This window comes from Trichosurus vulpecula, chromosome 7 (genome assembly GCF_011100635.1).
Source record: "Trichosurus vulpecula isolate mTriVul1 chromosome 7, mTriVul1.pri, whole genome shotgun sequence".
NCBI lineage: Eukaryota > Metazoa > Chordata > Mammalia > Diprotodontia > Phalangeridae > Trichosurus > Trichosurus vulpecula.
The window spans coordinates 133999680-134019118 of NC_050579.1; the positions used below are offsets into that span (position 1 = coordinate 133999680).

The 19439-nt window shown below is 37.1% G+C and overlaps 1 protein-coding gene across 3 annotated transcripts in view; it reads left to right on the plus strand.

Moving 5' to 3' along the window:
• PTPRK (protein tyrosine phosphatase receptor type K) overlaps positions 1-19439 on the plus strand; it is a 732727-nt gene that overhangs the window by 590438 nt on the left and 122850 nt on the right. For all 3 annotated transcript variants that reach the window (XM_036768513.1, XM_036768511.1, XM_036768512.1), the window contains exon 13: positions 3832-3868. In XM_036768513.1, coding sequence (XP_036624408.1) covers positions 3832-3868 — 37 coding nt within the window. The remainder of the gene's footprint in view (positions 1-3831; positions 3869-19439) is intronic.

Sequence of the window (19439 nt, forward strand, 5' to 3'; positions counted from 1 at the left end):
TTCTCAGTTTGCTATGAAGGCCTCAGGTCAGAACTAAATAAGAGTAGTATACTTTTAATTATTACTTGCTGAGAGAATTGTCTGTGTGGTTTTTAATATCAACCAACAATGCAAGATTGATTTTGGATAATAATAGAACTTTTTATTTAATGTAAAATGCTTACAGGAAAAATCTGTTCTTTGTTATATATTAAGGTTTAGTATTACCTCAAAAGACCCTTCGGAATAAAGAATGTTAGAAAATGAGAATGAATTTTTCTCTTTTTCTTAGGCCTTCCCCAATCCTCCAGCATCTAGTACCTTGCTTCCCTAGCTTAAATTCATACTAACATGTCAGGTTCCCAGAGTATGGCTGCGACCTTGGGTTGTAAATGTAAGCCTGTGAGTAATTTCTCCTACTACTGTAGTTGACAAGCCCCTACTAGTATGCTTCCCATTGAAATCAGCCAGTAGACCTTATTAATTTTTACCAAAGGCATTTGTTTAAGTGATATAGTAAAAATAAATAAAACTATGAAATATTCCCTTCAGAAGCCCAGGGTTCACTCTTCCATATAGAGTCTTTTGAAAGTGTGGCCTTAAACTTAAAATTTCTTGTGAGGCACACGTGTAGGATACTCACAGTTCTTGATATTGCATGGCCTGGTCCTTTCTCTCTAGGTAGCTACTGTTAGGTATAGCATATCTACTTAGAAGGATGCTCAGCTTGGCTCCTGGGATCTGTTTCTTTCTTGAATCCATACCAAGAACACTTCTGTGAGGCTAGGGTTATGTTCCTTGATGCTGACCCCCTCCCTCAGGTGACTCTCTCCCCACCTTCATGTCTATCCTTGGACATGTCATTGCTCCTCAGTGGATGCATTATTTCCTTCTAGTCAGGAGTTCATAAGACATGATTGAGGGGGATGGGCAAGGCAAGAACCACCCCACCTAATCCCCTCTGCACAGATCTTCTGTATATAATTGCTGTGGAGCTGACATTCATCCAAATATGTAAAGGCCCCAGTGGTGTGGTTGAATTGTTTGCTCAGCTTTTTTTATCTTCCAAACTCAATCAAAAAGGTCCACACTTTATAAAGGGATCATAGAGTAAAGATGTATCTGGTTTATACGTTAAGATTTTTGTCACATGTGACTGTGCTCTATGTTAACTCTCAACTGAGATGGGGACGTGTGCGGGGAATCATCACAAACATTCACTTTACATATACAAACAGGCATACACATACACATGTCCACATACAGATAAAATGTGTGTACATGTAGTTTACTGTAATAGAGGGCAAGTACCATTTCATTTTTGTCTTTGCATCCCAGGGCCTGGCACACAGTAGGGGCTTAATAAATGTTTGCTGATTGATGGAGAATGAATTTATTGTCTACCTTCACTAAATCTCAGTTTTTTGTTTTTTTTTTAAGCATTGAGGCCCAAACCTTGGTAAAAGGGAACAAATCTGGAAAAGGCATATCCATGTCTTCTCCCCCAGAAAACTTTTTAAAAAAAAAAGAAAAGTTCATGAGATACATCATGTATTTCTACCTTTCACCAGTCTTAATTTTGCCTTTACTGGTTGAATGGAAAGAAGAGTGTAAAAAGTCTGGCAGGATATCCAGCATATGTCCTCTTCATGTCATCTCTATCCAAAATAAAATTTAAGAGAGAGCATAAAAACACACAATTGATGAAGGCTGTGCTGGACAGAATCTGATCTTAAAACATTTTTTCATAACTCACTGTATGGTAGGATGCATTGTGTGGATGGAGAGGCATACTACTGACCAGGTCCAGCCTAGCTACCATATAACAAATCTCCATTCTTATCCCCTTCATTCTCATTCCAAATCCCCAGTAGAACTGGTATGCTTCTGGGCTCTGTACTACACTTTTCCTTGCTGTCTTTCTCACCAGACTATCTTTAATGTATGACCCACTCTCACTCCATTACCTCTTTGTAATCTCTTGGAAATTCACTAACAGAACTCCCCTGTGAATCTCTTTCTATACTCAGGTGTTCACAGATCCCTAACCAGTTTCTCAAGCTACTAAATCAACATATACAGCAGCCAGCCCTTAGGCTATTTCTTAAATTTACTAAATACCTGGGTTGTTTTTTTTTTTGGCCTTAATATCTTTTTGCTCTCCTCTCATGTTCTTGATGGTATCTATAAAAATATCATTTGTAACAATGTAAATCACCAAAAAAGCAAATAAAAATCCAAGATCTTTCATCATTATATATTGCAATGATGTGACAACTCTCTGATGTTTGTTTTTTGCTACCTTTCTTATATATTGATAACCACCCCTACACTCCTGTTGATAACTACACACATGCCTTTTGACTTTTATGGTCCCAGTGAGTATATTTGCACAACTGTATTTTGGCCCTTTCACAGATGGAATTTAACTGAACCATGGAGAAAACAAGTTGTGTCAGAAAGAATGTATTAAGTTCCTCCTATGTGCCAGGCACTATGCTGAGCACTAAGGATACAAAGAAAGGTGACAGTCCCAGCTTTCAAGGAGCTTGTAGACTAATGGGGGAGACAACATGAGCACAACTATGTACAAACAAATATATACAGGATAAATTGGAGATAATCAACAGAGGAAAGGCACTAGCTTTAATGAGGATCAGGAAAGGATTCTCACAGAAGATGGAATTTTAACTAGGACTTGAGGGAAGTCAAGAGGAAGAAATGAGGAGGAACTATTCTAGGCAAGGGGAACAGTCAGTGAAACAGCCTTGAGTCTTGAGATGAGAGGGTCTTGGGCAAGAAACAAGAAGCAAGAAGTCCATTGTTAATGGATTGCAGAGTATGTGGGAGGGAAAGGGCTTTGATTGTCTAATAGAAGATTTTATATATGATCCTGGAGGTGATGGAGAACCACTAAAGTTTATTGAATAGAGGGACGTGACATGGTCATCTCTGCACTTTGGGAAGATTAATTTGTCAGCTGAGTAGGGAGAGACTGTAGTCCAATCAGAAGGTTGTTGCAGCTGTCCAAGCATGAAGTGATGAGGGACTGGACCAAGACAGGTAACAATGTCAGAGGAGAGAAGGTTGTGTATGTTAGTGATGTTACAAAGGAAATATCAACAGGACTTGGCAACAGATTGGCTATGTGGAATGATAAAGAGTAAGGAATTGATGATGATACCTATGTAAGCCTGTGTGAATGGGAGGAAGGTTCTACCCTCAACATAAAAGGGAAGTTTGGAAGAGGGGAAGGATTGGGAGGAAATATAATGAGTTCAATTTTAGAAATGTTGATTTTAAGATATTATAGGCCATACAATTTGAGATGTCTACTAGACAATTAGAAATGCTGGTCCAGAGGTTAGGGCTAGATATATAGATCTGAGAATCATTATTATAGAAATGATCATTGAAATCATGGAAGCCAAAGAGATTATCAAATGAAATGGTAGAGAATGAGAAGGGAAGAGGCCACAGGACAGAGCTCTAGGAGACACATACCTTTAGTGGGCATGACCTGTGGGAGTGTGGTACCAGCCTTACAATTAAGCACAGGTAGGGGGAAGGGAGGGTTCTAGGCCACGTATAGAAATAAAATTTTTCTCTTGCCAGTGGATGTGCAGGGGATGAAAGTAGAATTCTGTCTATACTTACAAATACTTTGAAAAGTCCTGCTTAATTTTATTTTTAATCTCCCTTTTCAGTCTTGGAAAAAATTTAGCTATCTAGTGTCCAAACTCCAATCTTTGTTACTCTAGATTGTTCTTAAAGTCTTTGCTTACTTGGTAAGTAGGACAGCTTGAATTGTACATTGATTATATTTCCTTTCGTTTTTTACCCCTTCAACAGGAAACTAAAACCCAGTGCGTACGAATAGCTACAAAAGGTAAGAGACTGGCTTTCTTTCACTCCATTTTCCCCCTGCACTAAGAGAAAAGTGCTTTATTCCTTGCACCAGGACCAATTAAATGTGCCATTTCTACTACATAGCTTTTGTAGCACAGCCCAGTTGTAGGGCCAGCAAAGTACTCTGAGTCCTGGCTCTCTTGAGTATCTTTAACACGTAATGGAGGGCTACTTTCTACTCCCTTTGTACTTGGCTAGCAGAATCTTGTTTCAAGAATAGGCAGGACTTAGCCAAAACATGAAAAGCTCATTTTTGTCGTTTGTACTCAGCAATGTCTTGTACTTATGAACAGTTGGACTGGTAGGAGAAGTTACCAAGGACAGGTTAGAAGTAGAGAGTTACTATAAGCATAAAAGAACCATCCTCCTTAATGCACATGTAGGCATAGTTCAGGACATGGAGACAGGTTGATATCTTTATTATACAAGCAATTTCCTAGAAGGTACTTTTCTCCGTTCCTTTCTTTCTTTCTGTTTCTTTCCTTTTATTTTTTTTTTCCTTTTCTTAAAATTTCAAGGGACAGCATAGCATAAGACCTCCATGGTGTAGATTTGCCAGGGCAAATCATGTTGATGCTATATAACATGGTTGAGTGATACAGTGTTCAGTCATTCAGTAGTAAGAAGCCATTTTTCTTAGGATAAAGACAGGGTTCAGAGTGGATGAGATTCTCCTTTTCCCACCTTATTTACAGGCTCTCATTGCAAAGTTACGTGAGTTTTCAGCAACGAGGAGAAGTATTTGATAAATTTTAGCACTGGAAACAAGAAAAGACTATGTTGATGTTAACATGATAATCCTCAGAGAACTGGTGTTGTGTTTATGTGTTGGCTGCTTTAATTAGAATTGGACCCATATTCGTGAGAAGTAGTAAATCAGTTTGGGGTAAAAATGAATGGTCACATTCTGTTTGTGTTGGCATCTTTTCTTCCATCATTTCCCAAAGTCTAATCATCAGTCTGCTCAAGTAAACCCTTGTGTTTAATTCTTGATTTGTGATGGCAATTAAAACTATTCCCCTTGCTTTATACAGAATACTGTGTGCACATTTCAAAAGAAAATGAAATAGCAGTTTTGGAAAAAAGATAGATTTAGTTTCCTGTAATTGTTCAAAGAGAATACAAAAGAGAAAAATCTTAAAGGAGAGAGAAGGAAAAAATTGTTATATGTGATTATTTACTTTCATATAGTCTAGTTTGCGTTCCAGCAGATTTTTAGTGGAATTTTCTTAGGAAGTGGTTTAAAGAGAGCAGACATTTCAGATTTTTACCAGCATTATTTTCCCATGCTTTGGGCAGAGGCATCTGCTGGATAAAAGTATTCTCAAATTAACACTTGTCATTGAAGTCTTAAAGAATCTTTTTAGGTGTAGCACAAGTGACAGAGTCAAAAGCCCCTGAACTATTTTCAGTTTTTACTGAGTTTTTGTATTACCTTAGGGAATTTGGTTGTCTTGTTTTTCTTTCACTAAAAAAAAAAATCTGTAACATATTTCTTGGAGTCCAGTATATTTCATGTCATGGAAGTCTGGGTTTAAAGTGTTTGCTAGAAAGCAACATGGTCTGGAAGGAACCCTGGATCTCGTATCAATGGACATGAATGTAGCTTTTGAGAAATTGTGTGAAGACAAAACTGTATAGTGTTTTTGTGGTGATGGTGCTATCAACAGAGATCAAGATGTCAGGGAGAGCTGCATTTTTGAGGGAGAGCTAAAGAGTTCTTTTTTCGACTTTTTGAGTTTGAAACTCTGGAAATACATCCATGTCAAGATGATATTTAAGGAATCCATACCTTCCCCATCAATCAGCATATTTGGTATTTAACCAAAAAGTCATGGGCTCAAATCAGCCTATCTCATTATGCTTATTATGGACAAATCCAATTCATCAATCGGAAGGAAGGAAGGAGGGAGGGAGGGAGGGAAAGAGGGATGGGATGGGATGGAATGGGAGGGAAGGAAAGAAAGAAATATTCATTAAGTACCTACTTTGCACCAGGCACTTTGCCTTTACAAATCTCTGTAGTTTAGTGTAATCAAACTCAAATAAAAACAGATGCCCCCAGCTTTACATAAGGATAAGCATAACCCCTTGGAAAATACATATTGAAATTATCCACTCTGATTTTTATCGTAATAGGTATCTTGTTTTGTTTTACATAGGTCATTTCCCCTTCATTGGATTGTAAGCTCCTCAAGGGCAGAATCTGTGTCATGTTTGTCATTGTATGCTCACGGCTAAGCATAGAGTCTTGCATATCAGATAATCTCAGAAAGGCCCTCCAAGGTCATCTGGTCCAACTTTTAGTTGAACAGTATTCCCATCATTGGTTATATTTTTTCTGAATGATGACTAGCAGTGATGTAGAACTCACTGTACCCCCAAGGCTACCTGTCCTACTCTTGTATAACTCTGATTGGCTGAAAGTTTCTCCTTCCATTGATCTGAATTCCGCCTCTCTACAACTTTCAAACTTTCATTTATTCCTACAATTCTAGTCTCTGATACCAAGCAGAAAAGTCTAATCCCTCTTCCAGTCAACCACCAGTCAAGAAGCATTTATTAAGGACTTCCTATGTTTGAGGCACTGTGCTAAGGAATGAGAATACAAGAAAGGCAAGCTTTCATTCTAATAGGGGAGACAATATGCAAACAACTATGTACAAACAAGTTATATGCAGGCTAAATTGGAGGTAATCTCCAGGGGAAAGAAGTAAGATTGTGGAGGCCCAGGAAAGGCTTCTTGTGTTATATGCAACTAGCTGATAACTTAAAACCTGAAACTTAAAGTTTCAGCTAGTTGCCCAGGATCACACAGCTTGTAAGTATCTGAGGTCAGGTTTGAACTCAGGAAGAAGAGTCTTCCTGCCTCCAGGCCCAGCACTCTATCTACTGTATCACCTAGCTGCTAGAGTCTGGATGACCTAGGTTCAAATCCCACTTTAGGCTGTTACTAGCCCTGTGACCCTGAGCAAGATAATTAATCTCTCTAAGCCTCAGTTTCTTCACCCATGAAGCAGAGCAGTTGATCGCATCTACCTCCCAAGGTTGGCATGAGGATCAGACGAAATGATATATATTAAGTGCTTTGCCATTCTTAAGGCACCATATGTGTATGAGTGTCCCCATTAAATTGTGAATTCCTTGCAGGGCAGGAATTATCTTTGCCTTTCTTTGTAGCCCTAGTGCTTAGCACAGTGCCTGACACATAGTAGGCATTTGAATGTTTATCGATTGATTGCCTATTATATGACATAGTTTTCAGTTCTCTTACCTTCAACTTCCAGTTTATCAGTGTCCCTTCTAAAATGTGGCATCTCCGGAACTAAACACAGTGTGATCTGAACAGAGCCAAGCACATCAGCACCTTCCGTCTGCTGTACAGGATATTTTTATTACTACAGCCTAGCCTTTTTTCTTTTATTGCCACATCACGCTCCTGATTTAAACTGAGCTTGCAAACCCAGACCTTTCTCACATGAACTGTTTTTTAGCGGTGCCTCCTCATTCTTGTACATATGCAGTTGACTTTTTGAACTGAAGTATAGGACTTTTTTTCTACACAGACATCTGGCAGCTGACTGTTTTTGTACAACCCCACAAGCTGAGAATGATCTTTACATTTTTTAAATAGTTTTGTTGTATTTTAAAATTTAAAGCTGTTCTTAGTTCATGAGCCTTATAGGCCTTTAGGCCAGTCCTTTCCTGACCTCTGTAACTATAAAAAAGGTTGCAGTTTACTAATGGAAATAGTTCCCACAATGGGAGTTCCTGGCTAACAAATAATAAAATATTCCTTAATTTTCATAAAGCATTACATTTATTCCTATTAAATATAATAATTTGAGGATTGGTCCTTTAGTCTGTCAAGATTTGTTTTTTGGCTCCCAGTTATGTCATCCAGTGTGGTAGCCTTCTTTCCTATCTTTACGTCATCAGCAGATTCAATAAAATGTGTTATCCATACCTACGTTGAAGTCATTAAAAATATTAAATAGCACAGGCCCAAGGACAGATCTTTGGGACTTTCCACTAGATATCAACATGGAGAAAGGGTGATATCATCATACGGGCCAGACCTATCACTGCAACTCAGAACTCCCAAACTCAGGAGATCCCCAAGGCTCATCCTTTCCCCAAGCTGGGATTATAGGCATGTGCCAACATGCCTGGTTGTTACTATTTTTTGGTATCCTTGGATAGAGTTTGTGAAGGCCTGGTGTGTTCATTAATTTTATCTAGTAGCTCTCTCTTAACCTCTCTTAATTTGTCCTCAGTTTTAGTAAACACATAATAATTATTTGTTGAGTTGAACTGAATTCTTTATTTGCTCCTATTTAACAGGGTTCCCTAGCCACCTTCACCTTTGTGTTATTTTTGCCCCACTACACAAAGTTTTGTTTTTAAGTGCATGTGCGTTAATAGAAAAATTCAGTAAATCTTACATTATTCATTGAATAATAACTATTCTATAAAACTGATGCGGATATTCCTAATTAAATTTCCTAAATAAAAACTTTTTGCAGGCAATATAGTTGCAGCCACTATTTAAGTTTATAAAGTTTACTGGAGTGGCATTTCTTTTTTCTACATAGATTTACATTTTAACCTAAACTACCATATGGTACAGATTCTCTCTAACCCAAACTGGTAAGCCATATCATTTCCAAATGGAATCTATTTAATTATTGTTTTAGTAACTAATAATAACAATAACAATCATGTAGCTAACATTTGTATAGCATTTACTATGTGTTAAGTGCTTTACAATTTTACTTGATCCTCACAATAATGCTGGTAGGTGTAGGTATCATTATTATCCCCACTTTATAGATGAGGAAACTAAGGAAAACCAGAGTAAGTCATTTGCCATGGGTTACACAGCAGCTAAGTGTCTGAGGATGGATTTGAACTCAAGTGTTCCTGACTCGAGGCCCTGTGCTTTATGTGTCTCCTATGCCATCTAGGTGCTCCCAAACTAAAACATATTTTTGCTTTACTAAGTACCTAGTTATATTCAGGTCAGAGATTTTTTCCTGTCACTGGTATAAGTTTTTATCCCTACTGTTTGGATTCACCCAATCTATTTGTTAGCTTAAATTGAAATACAGTTTAGATGAATCCCTCTCAACACCTTAATCATTGTTACTGTTATGACTTCCTTCTACAGTTGCTTTGGGCCAGTGGAACTCACAATTCAATGTGAAGAGTCTTTTTTTGTGATTTAATCCAAATTAAGGAGTGTGGTGATAGATCGGAGCAGAGGCTCCAAAGGAAAGGTTAACCATTACCTTTTATCATTACTTAGATCTCAGTTGCTAGAGTCTTATGTTAAATAATGAAAACTATAATTAAATATCAGAGGATTGACACAAAGAGGTGGCAGGTGCTTGATCTGTCATTTGGTAGAGAGTTACAATTTAACCTTATGGTGAATTTGGCCAGATTTCATCCCACAAGAAATGAGCACCTAGACATGATGCCTTTCCTTTCAGGGCCTTAGAGTACTTTAGGGACAGGGAATATTGAAGAGATTTCATTTTCGGCTTTTTCAATATGCTGTTGATTATATTACTCAATGATTGAAGCTGAGTCCTAAGATGACTAGAACTACAGAGGTAGTTTCACATTGGCACAGGTCATTCCCCTTTCTGCTTTCCTGATCCGTAGCATACATGCCAACTTCAGCTGCCTCCTCATAGTGTCAGTACTGAAGAAGTTTAACACAGAGTGAGGAGATATCCTTCCTCTGAAAATAGTACTCTGACCAGTACACCCTACTATGTCCCTTAATTCTAGGGATGTATAGCGAACATAGAGTCCCATCTCCCCCATAGTAAAATTCGACAAGGAAATCCTTAGACAAATATTTGTATATCCATTGTGTTTTTTTTAAATTATGTATGTGTATACATCCCTCCACAATCATCCCCACTATTTACTCCCCTTCTCCTCTTTTGGGGCAGCTAGATATTAAAGTGGAAAGAGCACTAGGTTTGGAGTCAGGAAGACCCCAGTTTAAATTCAGCATCAGACATATACTAGCTTTGTGGCCTTCGGAATGTCATATAACCTTTGTTTACCTCAGTTTACTCAACTGTAAAATAAGGATAATAGCATCACCTGCTTCATAGAGATGTGGTAAGGCTCAAATAAGGTTAATATTTGTGAAACACTTAGCACAGTGCCCAGCACATAGTAGGCACTATATAAATGCTTATTCCTTTTCCCCCTTCCCTTCTGATGTGGGATTTTTGAGAACTTTAATTCTGACTCAGTTTGGATCTTGAGATAGAAAGTGGGATGATAACCATACTAACTTATTACTGATAGAACAACTGAGGAGTAAATATATTCCCAACATACAGGTTTTACCACATCACTCTCAAGCATCATCAATGGCTCCCCATTGATTCTAGGATTAAAATACAAATTCTTCAGCCTAGCATTTAAAGCCTGCTTCAAGGTGAATTTTTAATACATTTTTTATGTTATTCCCCTTTATACACTATATTTTTTATCCAAATTTGACTGCCTTCTGTCCCCAATCTCAACATTACATTTTCTGTGTCTTTGCCTTTTACACAGGCTATGCTTTATGTACAGAATGTACTATTTTTTCACTTCTGTTTCTTAGAATTCTGGACTTTCATCAGTGAGCAATTTGGATTCCATCATATATTGCAATCATCTCCTGATTTTCCTAAGTTTTTAGTGCTGTCTCCCTCTTCAAGTTATTTCACAGTTACTTATCTGTGTGCCTATTTCCCATCCATTCTCCAACACACTGATACAATGGAAACTCCAAAAGCTCTGTGAATGTTTCTGTTGTGTCTTTGCATACTGCGTGATTGGCATTTAGAAGGAAGTTAATAAATGCTTTAACTGAACTGAATTTACAATAATAAGGGGAGATGATACAGACTACTTGCTATCCAAGCTGAGTCTGTATCTCCATTATAGTATCCAAAGTGTCTGCTGGAAACAGCAGCTAAAATAGTTACCTGTCTTCAAAAGACATAAGACAACTTCCTTTGTTGCGAAATATACAACATTTTGTGCCTCCAAGCCAGTATTACAGAGAAATTGGAGAAGTGACCAGAATCAAAAAGGGAAAAAAAATTAAAGACATATGCAAGGGAGTACACTTATGGGGGAAAACCCTACAAAGAAAGTTATGACACCATGAGAAAATACCCATCAACATCATATTTCTGGTGGAAATCGGTATAGGTGGCACACTGTAAGTGCAGATCTACACGTGAGTCAGCATCTTTTAACATTATAGCGCACACCATACAATCAATTCTGAGTCATGATAGGCACCCCCTGCTGCCAGGAGACCTTATTTTTATTAATTTTTTTAAACAACAGAATATTTACTAAACATGGGTTAAAGAAATACAAAATCTAGATAAGACAGGATCCAGAATTACAAAATGTAGAGGTAGCAAATTAATCTTTTTCTAGATTGTTCAGAAACTTTGTAAAATTCTGTATCCAGTTCTTGGTTCCACAGCTTAGAAAGGATTCAGAAAAGAATGCAAATAATCCAAGTCAAGTGAACAAGCATTTATTAAACACTTAACCATGTGCCGTGCACTATGTTCATATCTGGGGATAGAAAGAAAGGGAAAAAATAGTAAACTGTTACATCTATGAAAAATGACGTGTAGATATTTTAATTATTGGCAAAGAGGGAAAAGAGGCAAGGGAGTAGCCGTCACCTATACAGAGCATTTGGCTGGAGTCAGGAAGACCCAACTTTAAATTCAGCCTGGGACACTTACTAGCTATGTGACCTTGAGAAAGTCACTTAACCTTTGTTTACCTCAGTTTACTCAACTGTAAAATGAGGATAATAGCATCACCTGCTTCATAGAGTTGTGGTAAGGCTCAAATAAGGTTAATATTTGTAAAGCACTTCACACAGTGTCTAGCACATAGTAGGCATTATATAAATACTTACTCCCTTTCCCCCTTCCCTTCTGATGTGGGGTCTTTGAGAAGTTTAATTCTGAAAGAGTCTGCATCTTGAGATAGAAAGTGGGATGATAACCATACTAATTTATTACTGATAGAACAACTTTGACTGGTAAAAAGCATTTCCTCACAGGGAATGCCCTACACTGTTAAAGCCACAGATTGAATTAGAAAGGAGAGTGACCAACTGTTATTCATCTCCACTGAGAATAATACTAGAAGAAAACAGGTCATGTTGAGATTTGAACTAGTTCAGTAAACTTCTGTAAAATCATTTTTTTAAAAATCATCTCCCATTATTGGATGGATTTGCCTTTAAATTTTTATTTGCTCATGCTTTGATCTGTGGTCTTTACTGAGTCCTTGCAGGCTTGTGAAGTAATTATTATGTCTCTCCTGAAACCCATCCTCACTTGTACATCTTTTCCACACCTAGTCCATGTACATAGCATGTCCCTTAACCATCCTGCCTGGATGTTCCTGAAAAACATGAAAGGAGAGAAATTTAGTTTAGTATGCACCTGGAAGATTGAGAGGAAAATGAGAAAGTACTAAAGATAATAAAGAGATAGGCAAAATAAAGTAGTATCAGGTGGTTTAATAATAGTGATCATTAAGGATAGCAGAATTGAAAAGGAGGAGTGGCCTAAGTTTGAGAAGAGAAAGAGCCAGAATTGAGGTCATGTTGGAGGTGAGGCTGTGGGGAAAAGAAACTGGAATGATTCTATTCTTCCTCATACCTGCCCCATGACATCTGCCTTTACCAGTCATGACCGTACACCTCTCTAGGTTAACTCTCTCATCTCAAAATTGGTCTATCTTGAGGCCAAGAAAGGCAGTGAGAGGATAGAAAAAAAAGACAGAGCAGTAAGGAGGTGGTTAGGCAAACTCTGGATGGCACTCTAGGGCCATTTCCATTTATTAAAATAAATCTAGAGACCTATTAAGAAGGACCGGCATGGTACCTACCCCCATCTTTTTCCAGTTTACCTGGAGCCTTGCTTCAGGGGAAGAAGACTTTAATGAATTTGTTAATGGATAGAGTTACTCTTGAGGGAATTTACCAAGTAAAGCCAAAGAGAACTTAGCAACACAAAGTAAAGTTGGGGAAAGTAGTCGGTGAGTAACTGTGGCAAATGAAAAGACCTTGGAAAAGTAAAGTGTAGAGAATAGCACAAACAACCAAAGAAGACGAAACAAGGAAAATATTATTTAAAAAAAAATTTAACATTTTACACCATACATAAGTTATAAAAACATGAAAGTTACAAGTGTGTATTTCTGCTGGTTTAGTTGAAAATGAAGTTTAAAAAAATGCTTATTCTGCTTTTAAATTTTTTTGTCATTGCAAATTTTGGAACAACATGGATAACCCCTTCATGTAACTTTTATTCTGAATACAGAAAATTAGAATAATAGCTCTCTGTATAAGCAGGGGTAAATATTCCCCAGGACTCTCAGGGCTTAATTCTGTCCCAATATTGCTGGCATGTACAGTGTACCTGCCCTTCTTTTATGGCCAAGAAACCCCGTACTTCCATTTAATTCTTATTTGGTATAGCATGTACTCTGCGATTCAGAAAGTATATTGAGAGAGTCCCCACCCCTGATAGACAAGTAACATATAGATAGACTTAGCTCTTCTCAGCAATCCAGCAATCTAAGACAACTCCAAAAGACTCATGATGGAAAATGCCATCCACATCCAGAAAAAGACTAACCATGAGGCCTTGTTAAGTCAGCTAATTTATCCAAGCTTTAGTTTCCTCATGTCTAAAATCGAGATAATTCCTGAAGTAGTTATGTTACTAATACTGGTAGGATAGACACCTGAACAAATATTAACATGTTAAATAATAAATGGTGTTATAATGTCAAATAGAAATAGTGCATGTGGTAAGATAGCAAATGAGGAAGACTCATGGCAGTTATCTGTAGATTTGACACCAAGAAGAGCTTGTTGTCTCTTCTTTCTAGGCAGATTGGTCTTTATTGAGGAGATGCAGTTTGAGGAGTTATTTATGTAGAGGGGGGAGAAGGTGTATATAAATTAGAATACAATAAGGGAAAAATCATTCCAGTAGTAGTGCATAGATTAGGAGACAACCTGTAGGCAGGAGTTGTATGAACTGAGAATTGAGCAATTAGGTTTGTGATGAGCACAGAAATAGATAGAAGTTAAAAGAAGGAAGAAAGGCCCATGAAAAGCTTTGAAGTAGACCATGAGACCTAGTCCTGCTGCTGTGGGAAATTATCATTTAAAATCATGAGAGAAAATGACTGCAACACCTAGCTTCCTCTATAAATATATTTTAAAAAAATGCTTAGCACAACACATGTACAAAAATATTTACAGCAGTTCTTTTTGTGGTGGACAAGAATCAAAAGTTGAGGGGATGCCCATCAATTGGGGAGTATCTAAACAAGTTGTAGTATATAAATGTGATGGAATACTATTGTTCCATAAGAAATGATGAGTAGCAATTGTTAAGGACCCCCTACCCCTTCCTGGCTTTGAAAATCCAGATGTTGGTGCTTCTCTGGTAACATTGTATTGTGATTTGGTTAGACAAAAATGTTGATCTGTTTATATTGTTTCTGTTTGTATTTGCTCTGAAGTTCAGGGTGCTGACTTTTCCCCTTGAACTAAGTGAATGGCATATGTATGTTTAATTAAAGCGAGATTGTTAACCCCTTAAAGTTGCTTTCCTTAGAAAAGCAGATCAAAGAATCTGTGCTAGCAGCCCTTCTGTGTGCTAGTGTTATTAGTCTTATACCTCCATAGCACCTGCTAGCAACACTGTTGTTACAGGATATCAGAATTAGCTTTCAAATTTCACATAAATTTATTCATATCTGATCACATGTCCCAAGATCACCCCATCCCTGAATTCTTTACCCTGGAAAATGCTAGAATAAAAAGAGAACTAGTACTGCCTGATCCATGCCACACCTCCACTAGAATGGTGTGAAGTAATCATCACTACTTTGCAAACATTAGTACATTTAATCTACAAACTGGAAGGCTTTTAATAAAACTGAGGTACATAAAAGTTCAGTGTCTTCCCAAGGTAACCTTGCAAGCATGACCATGACTGGAACCTAGTCCATTAGTTTTCCACTGTGCTATTTTATGATAGTGATAGGGTGTTGTAGCAGTATATGTTAAAGGTGACAGTTTAGGGATTTATATCTGTAGCTTAAAGAGTAGAAAGGAAGGACTATATATGGGCTATGTCAAGACAAAAAAAGTGGCATGACTTGAACATAAATTGCAAACGCAGTCACCAGTTGAAAAATACTTTCAAGGGAGAAAATTTGGAATTCAAAATTTTCAAAAATGAATGTTAAAATGTTTTTACATTCAATTTGGAAAAAATAAAATATTTTTTAAAAATACTTTTAGTTTTCATGCTTACCGTTCAGCATGCAGGATGGGACCTCCAAGACCATTTGTTCCAGCCTTCTACCTTGGTTAATGTAAAGTGGCAATATCCCTAATTTACAGATGATACAGTGAAGGCCCAATGAAGATATGAAGTTATGAGTATTACATTGGCATTTCACATTTTGTGATGAGGAAGCTACATAGGTATTAGATAGTATACAGGAGAAAATGTAAGTTAAGGGTGTGTGTGTGTGTGTGTGTGTGTGTGTGTGTGTGTGTGATTTTATGGGGGAAAAGTGAGGTGGGGCTTGTTTTTGGTTTTATGCCATTTCAATTTGGCAACAAGACAATCAGATCAAGATATCCTGTAGATATTTTTGGCCTGAACTAAAAGCAATGAGTTTAGTGATAGACACATTCTACTTTATAGATAATAATGATGATGATAATAGCTGACATTTATGTACCACTTTATCATTTACAAAGCACTTTACATACATTATCTCACTTGATCCCCACTGTAACCCTCTCAGATAAGACAGCTGACGCCAGCAGGTAATGCCACTTACTTTAAGTCAGAGCTTGTCAGTGGGAAATATGGTCCGTGTCTCTCTTTTCTTCACTAATACATATTTTCTAATGAACATGAATCACCTTGAACATTTTTAATGTTGTGTTTGAAACTTGTCTGTAGCATTTTAAAATCATTATATATTATTAAGAGCCTACCCCCAATCTTTAGGACCCAGATCCCCTGCTGTACAGCTTGATAGATGCAAAACCATAACTCAATCCAGCGGGGCAGTTTTTCTGTGACAGCACTCCCCTTGGCTGGCACAGATAATCTAGAGCTGGATCTGCCTTTGTCTCTGAAACATAATAGAAAGAGGAATATCTTATAAACTATGTTTCAGATGGCTAACATCCCCTTATAAACTTTGCTGTCATATTATCTACAATTCAGCTCTAGTTCAGGATATAAAATGTTTTCATTTTAACTTAACAGCTAATAGTCTTGGATTACCATCCTTTGTGGGATTTTTAATATGTGCTAATTTAATTTTCTTAAGGAAATCACATTTTACATTCCTCAATTTGCCCCTTTCTTAATTCATACAAATATCCTATATGCTACAATGGATTTTGCTCAATGGATTTTTGAAAATACCAGTTTCCTGCAAATATTGATTAATCCTTTATCAATATTAAACCTACAAGGGTCACTGCATTTAAATTGAAACTTTGATTAGATAGTACTTTGTAAATAGTTATGGCACCATATCATCTTGTATTTTCTAAATATAAAAAATTACAGAGGCTAAAATAATAACTCATCTGAAGAAATTACTGATAGAGAAAAGCAAGAAATAATGTGGAATTCAGGTGTTGAATTAATGCTCTTAGTATAAGCCTGAAAGGCGAAATCAATAGTGTGTGAAATTGGAAAATATATGATAAACTGTTCCTATAGATACTACAAATTGTGACATGCTTAATTGTGCCTGATTTCCCCTGCCTGCATTGTTAGTAACTTCTAAATGAAATTGGTATTTTGTCCAGTTATGTCAGTACAGAAGATATTTTCAGCAAATTCTACCATTTCAAAAAAGACAGATAATTTCTTTAGAAAAAATTATAATTTATGGAAGACAGACATATGTAGAACAAAGATATTTAATGAAACTTATGACTTCTAAACACAAAAATAGGTAACAAAGTTAATCCTAGTATTTTTGTTTCAAAAGTTGACTTATAAGTTCAACTTTTTCCCCTTCAACAGAACAGGACAGAACATAATGTCTCATTTAACTAACTCACAATATAGCCAAAATTTATTACTTACAATAGTGATAAAGAACCTGATTATACCATGACATAATTTTATGTGCAAACAGATTTTGAATTTCCACTTCAGAGATAGAATGCACATATCTCTTCTGGTACTTGTCTCTCCTTCCTGCACTCACCCATGGGAATAGGAGTGTGGCTTTCACTGCTCCATCAGAAGGAAGGGTGATGGGGAAAGAATGAGGGTCACAGCAACAGGGTTATGTAGAGAGAATACAAGTCTCAGAAACAGGGTTATGTGAACAGAAATCCTGGACCTCTCCAATGGTGGTGAGTAAAGAAGCATTCTGGCACCTGCAGGAGGGAGGCTGTGTTCCCTGGAGCCAGGCTAGCCTTGTTTTCACTGTTCCCCAGAGCCTTATTCTCATGAGACCTCTGAATATCCAAGAATTCCCCTGAATAATCAAAGACAGTATCTGCTTTTACTATTAGAAGTGTTACCTAGTGGAAAATTGAAATGCATAGATCTTAGAGGCACAGTAGTGCTTAGAATTCCTTAAATAGATTAACTGAACAGTAAGTAAGCCAGAAGTAGGTGTTAACTGCCATTCTTTGAAATATCCTTTTAGCACAACTTAGCCCTGTACTGAAGAAGACCAAAGTGCCTCCATACCTTGAAAAACATTCATGAACTTGCTTTGGCCAAAACAATTTATTGTGTGGTGGCCATCCTTCTGGTGATGCATCACAGAACAAGTATTTCATGTTGTTGTTGTTGTTGTTGAGTGGTTTAATTCATGTCCAAATCTTCATATCCCCATTTGGGGTTTTCTTGGCAGAGATAGAGGAGTAGTTTGCCATTTTCTTCTTTAGTTCATTTTACGGATGAGGAAACTGTCACACAGTTAGTATCTGAGACCAGATTTGAACTTAAGAAGAGAGGTCTTCCTGCCTCCAGGCCCAGCACTCTCTCCAGTGCACCAGTATTTCATCTAGTCCATAATTAAGGCCTCTCAGGATGGCCTTTTCTTCTAACACTTGCCCTCCTATGGTATATCCTGAAGACCCAAGCAATCCTCTGTGAAAAGTTGAGGCAGGTATGGAACAGGATGGTAATACTGTAGGAAGGAGTGGATAAGCAGTGCAGTTAAATTAGGTAATTATATAGAAAGGAGAGGTATTTTGCTAAATAGTGATGTTTCAAAAAAAAATCCTGACTGGAGAAATACCATGCAGCCTATAAAACCTTTCCAGAATTGAAGAAAATCTACTGTGTAGAAGGGAAAAAATAAATGTCAGGTTTTCTTTTTAAAATGCATTGCCTCCAAAAGAAAATCTATAAGGAGCAAAATAATAACCAAAAAAGCTGATATTCAGTTCCTCCCTTCATCCTTTGTCTCTTCTTTCTCTGTCATTTCTGCTCTTCTCACTAGGCAAAGTCTATATTTTTAAAAGGCATTTGCTTTTGAAGTTTCAATATGTGCTGCTACTTTGGGCAACATCTTTCACTGCTGTCTTTTTCTTTGGGCTTGCAGATGGATGAAAATGCCATCTCAAGTGACAGACATTTGAGAATAAGTTAGAAATAAGGGAGAAAGACTTCTTAATCTGGAAAAAAAAAATAAACACATCTGAACTGCATTTGGGGCCTGCTGTATGTGTGTATATCATTTGAATGAATTCCCATTGTTTTTATTCAGTTCAGTTCAACAAGGATTTCATAATTGTCTGTTGTGTGCAAAGGATTGTACTATGCCTTAGGAATACAGAGTCTAAAAATGCAAAAATGAACCCGTCTTCTAGCAGCTTACTTGATACAACACAGCGGTCTGAAAAACCGACTGTTGAAAGACCTTCAAACTGTACTTGTATTCTGGTACCATATAGCTCTTGTGACAATAAGATTATTTACTAGAAGTATCCTGCAATCTAGATATCAGTACTTAAAGTATGTCTTGGGAATACAACAGAATCCAAGAGAAAAAAAAAAAAACAATTTAAAGAGATCTCTTACCTAATATAAGAAAATTACTCCAATACTTCAAGGATCAGTAATTTTATTGGTGTGACTTCTTCCTTTACTATAGATTGCAGCCACTCCACATTTAAAATAAAGTCTTAATACCTGGTGTTTCTCCTGATATTGAGTCCTTTCTAATTTAGCTGTAATAATTACCCTCATTTCCTCACATTTCAGTTCCTTCTCAGCTCCTTTTCATCTAGCTCTGACCTCACAAATAAACTTGAAATGGTTCTCTCCATGGCTACCATTAATACGTGCCAAGACAAGTGTCCTTTTCTCAGTCTTTATATTTATTCCTTGTCCTCTTTGCAGTATATGATAACTTCTGATGACAATCCTCTCTTCATTGGCAACCTTTCTTCCCTATGT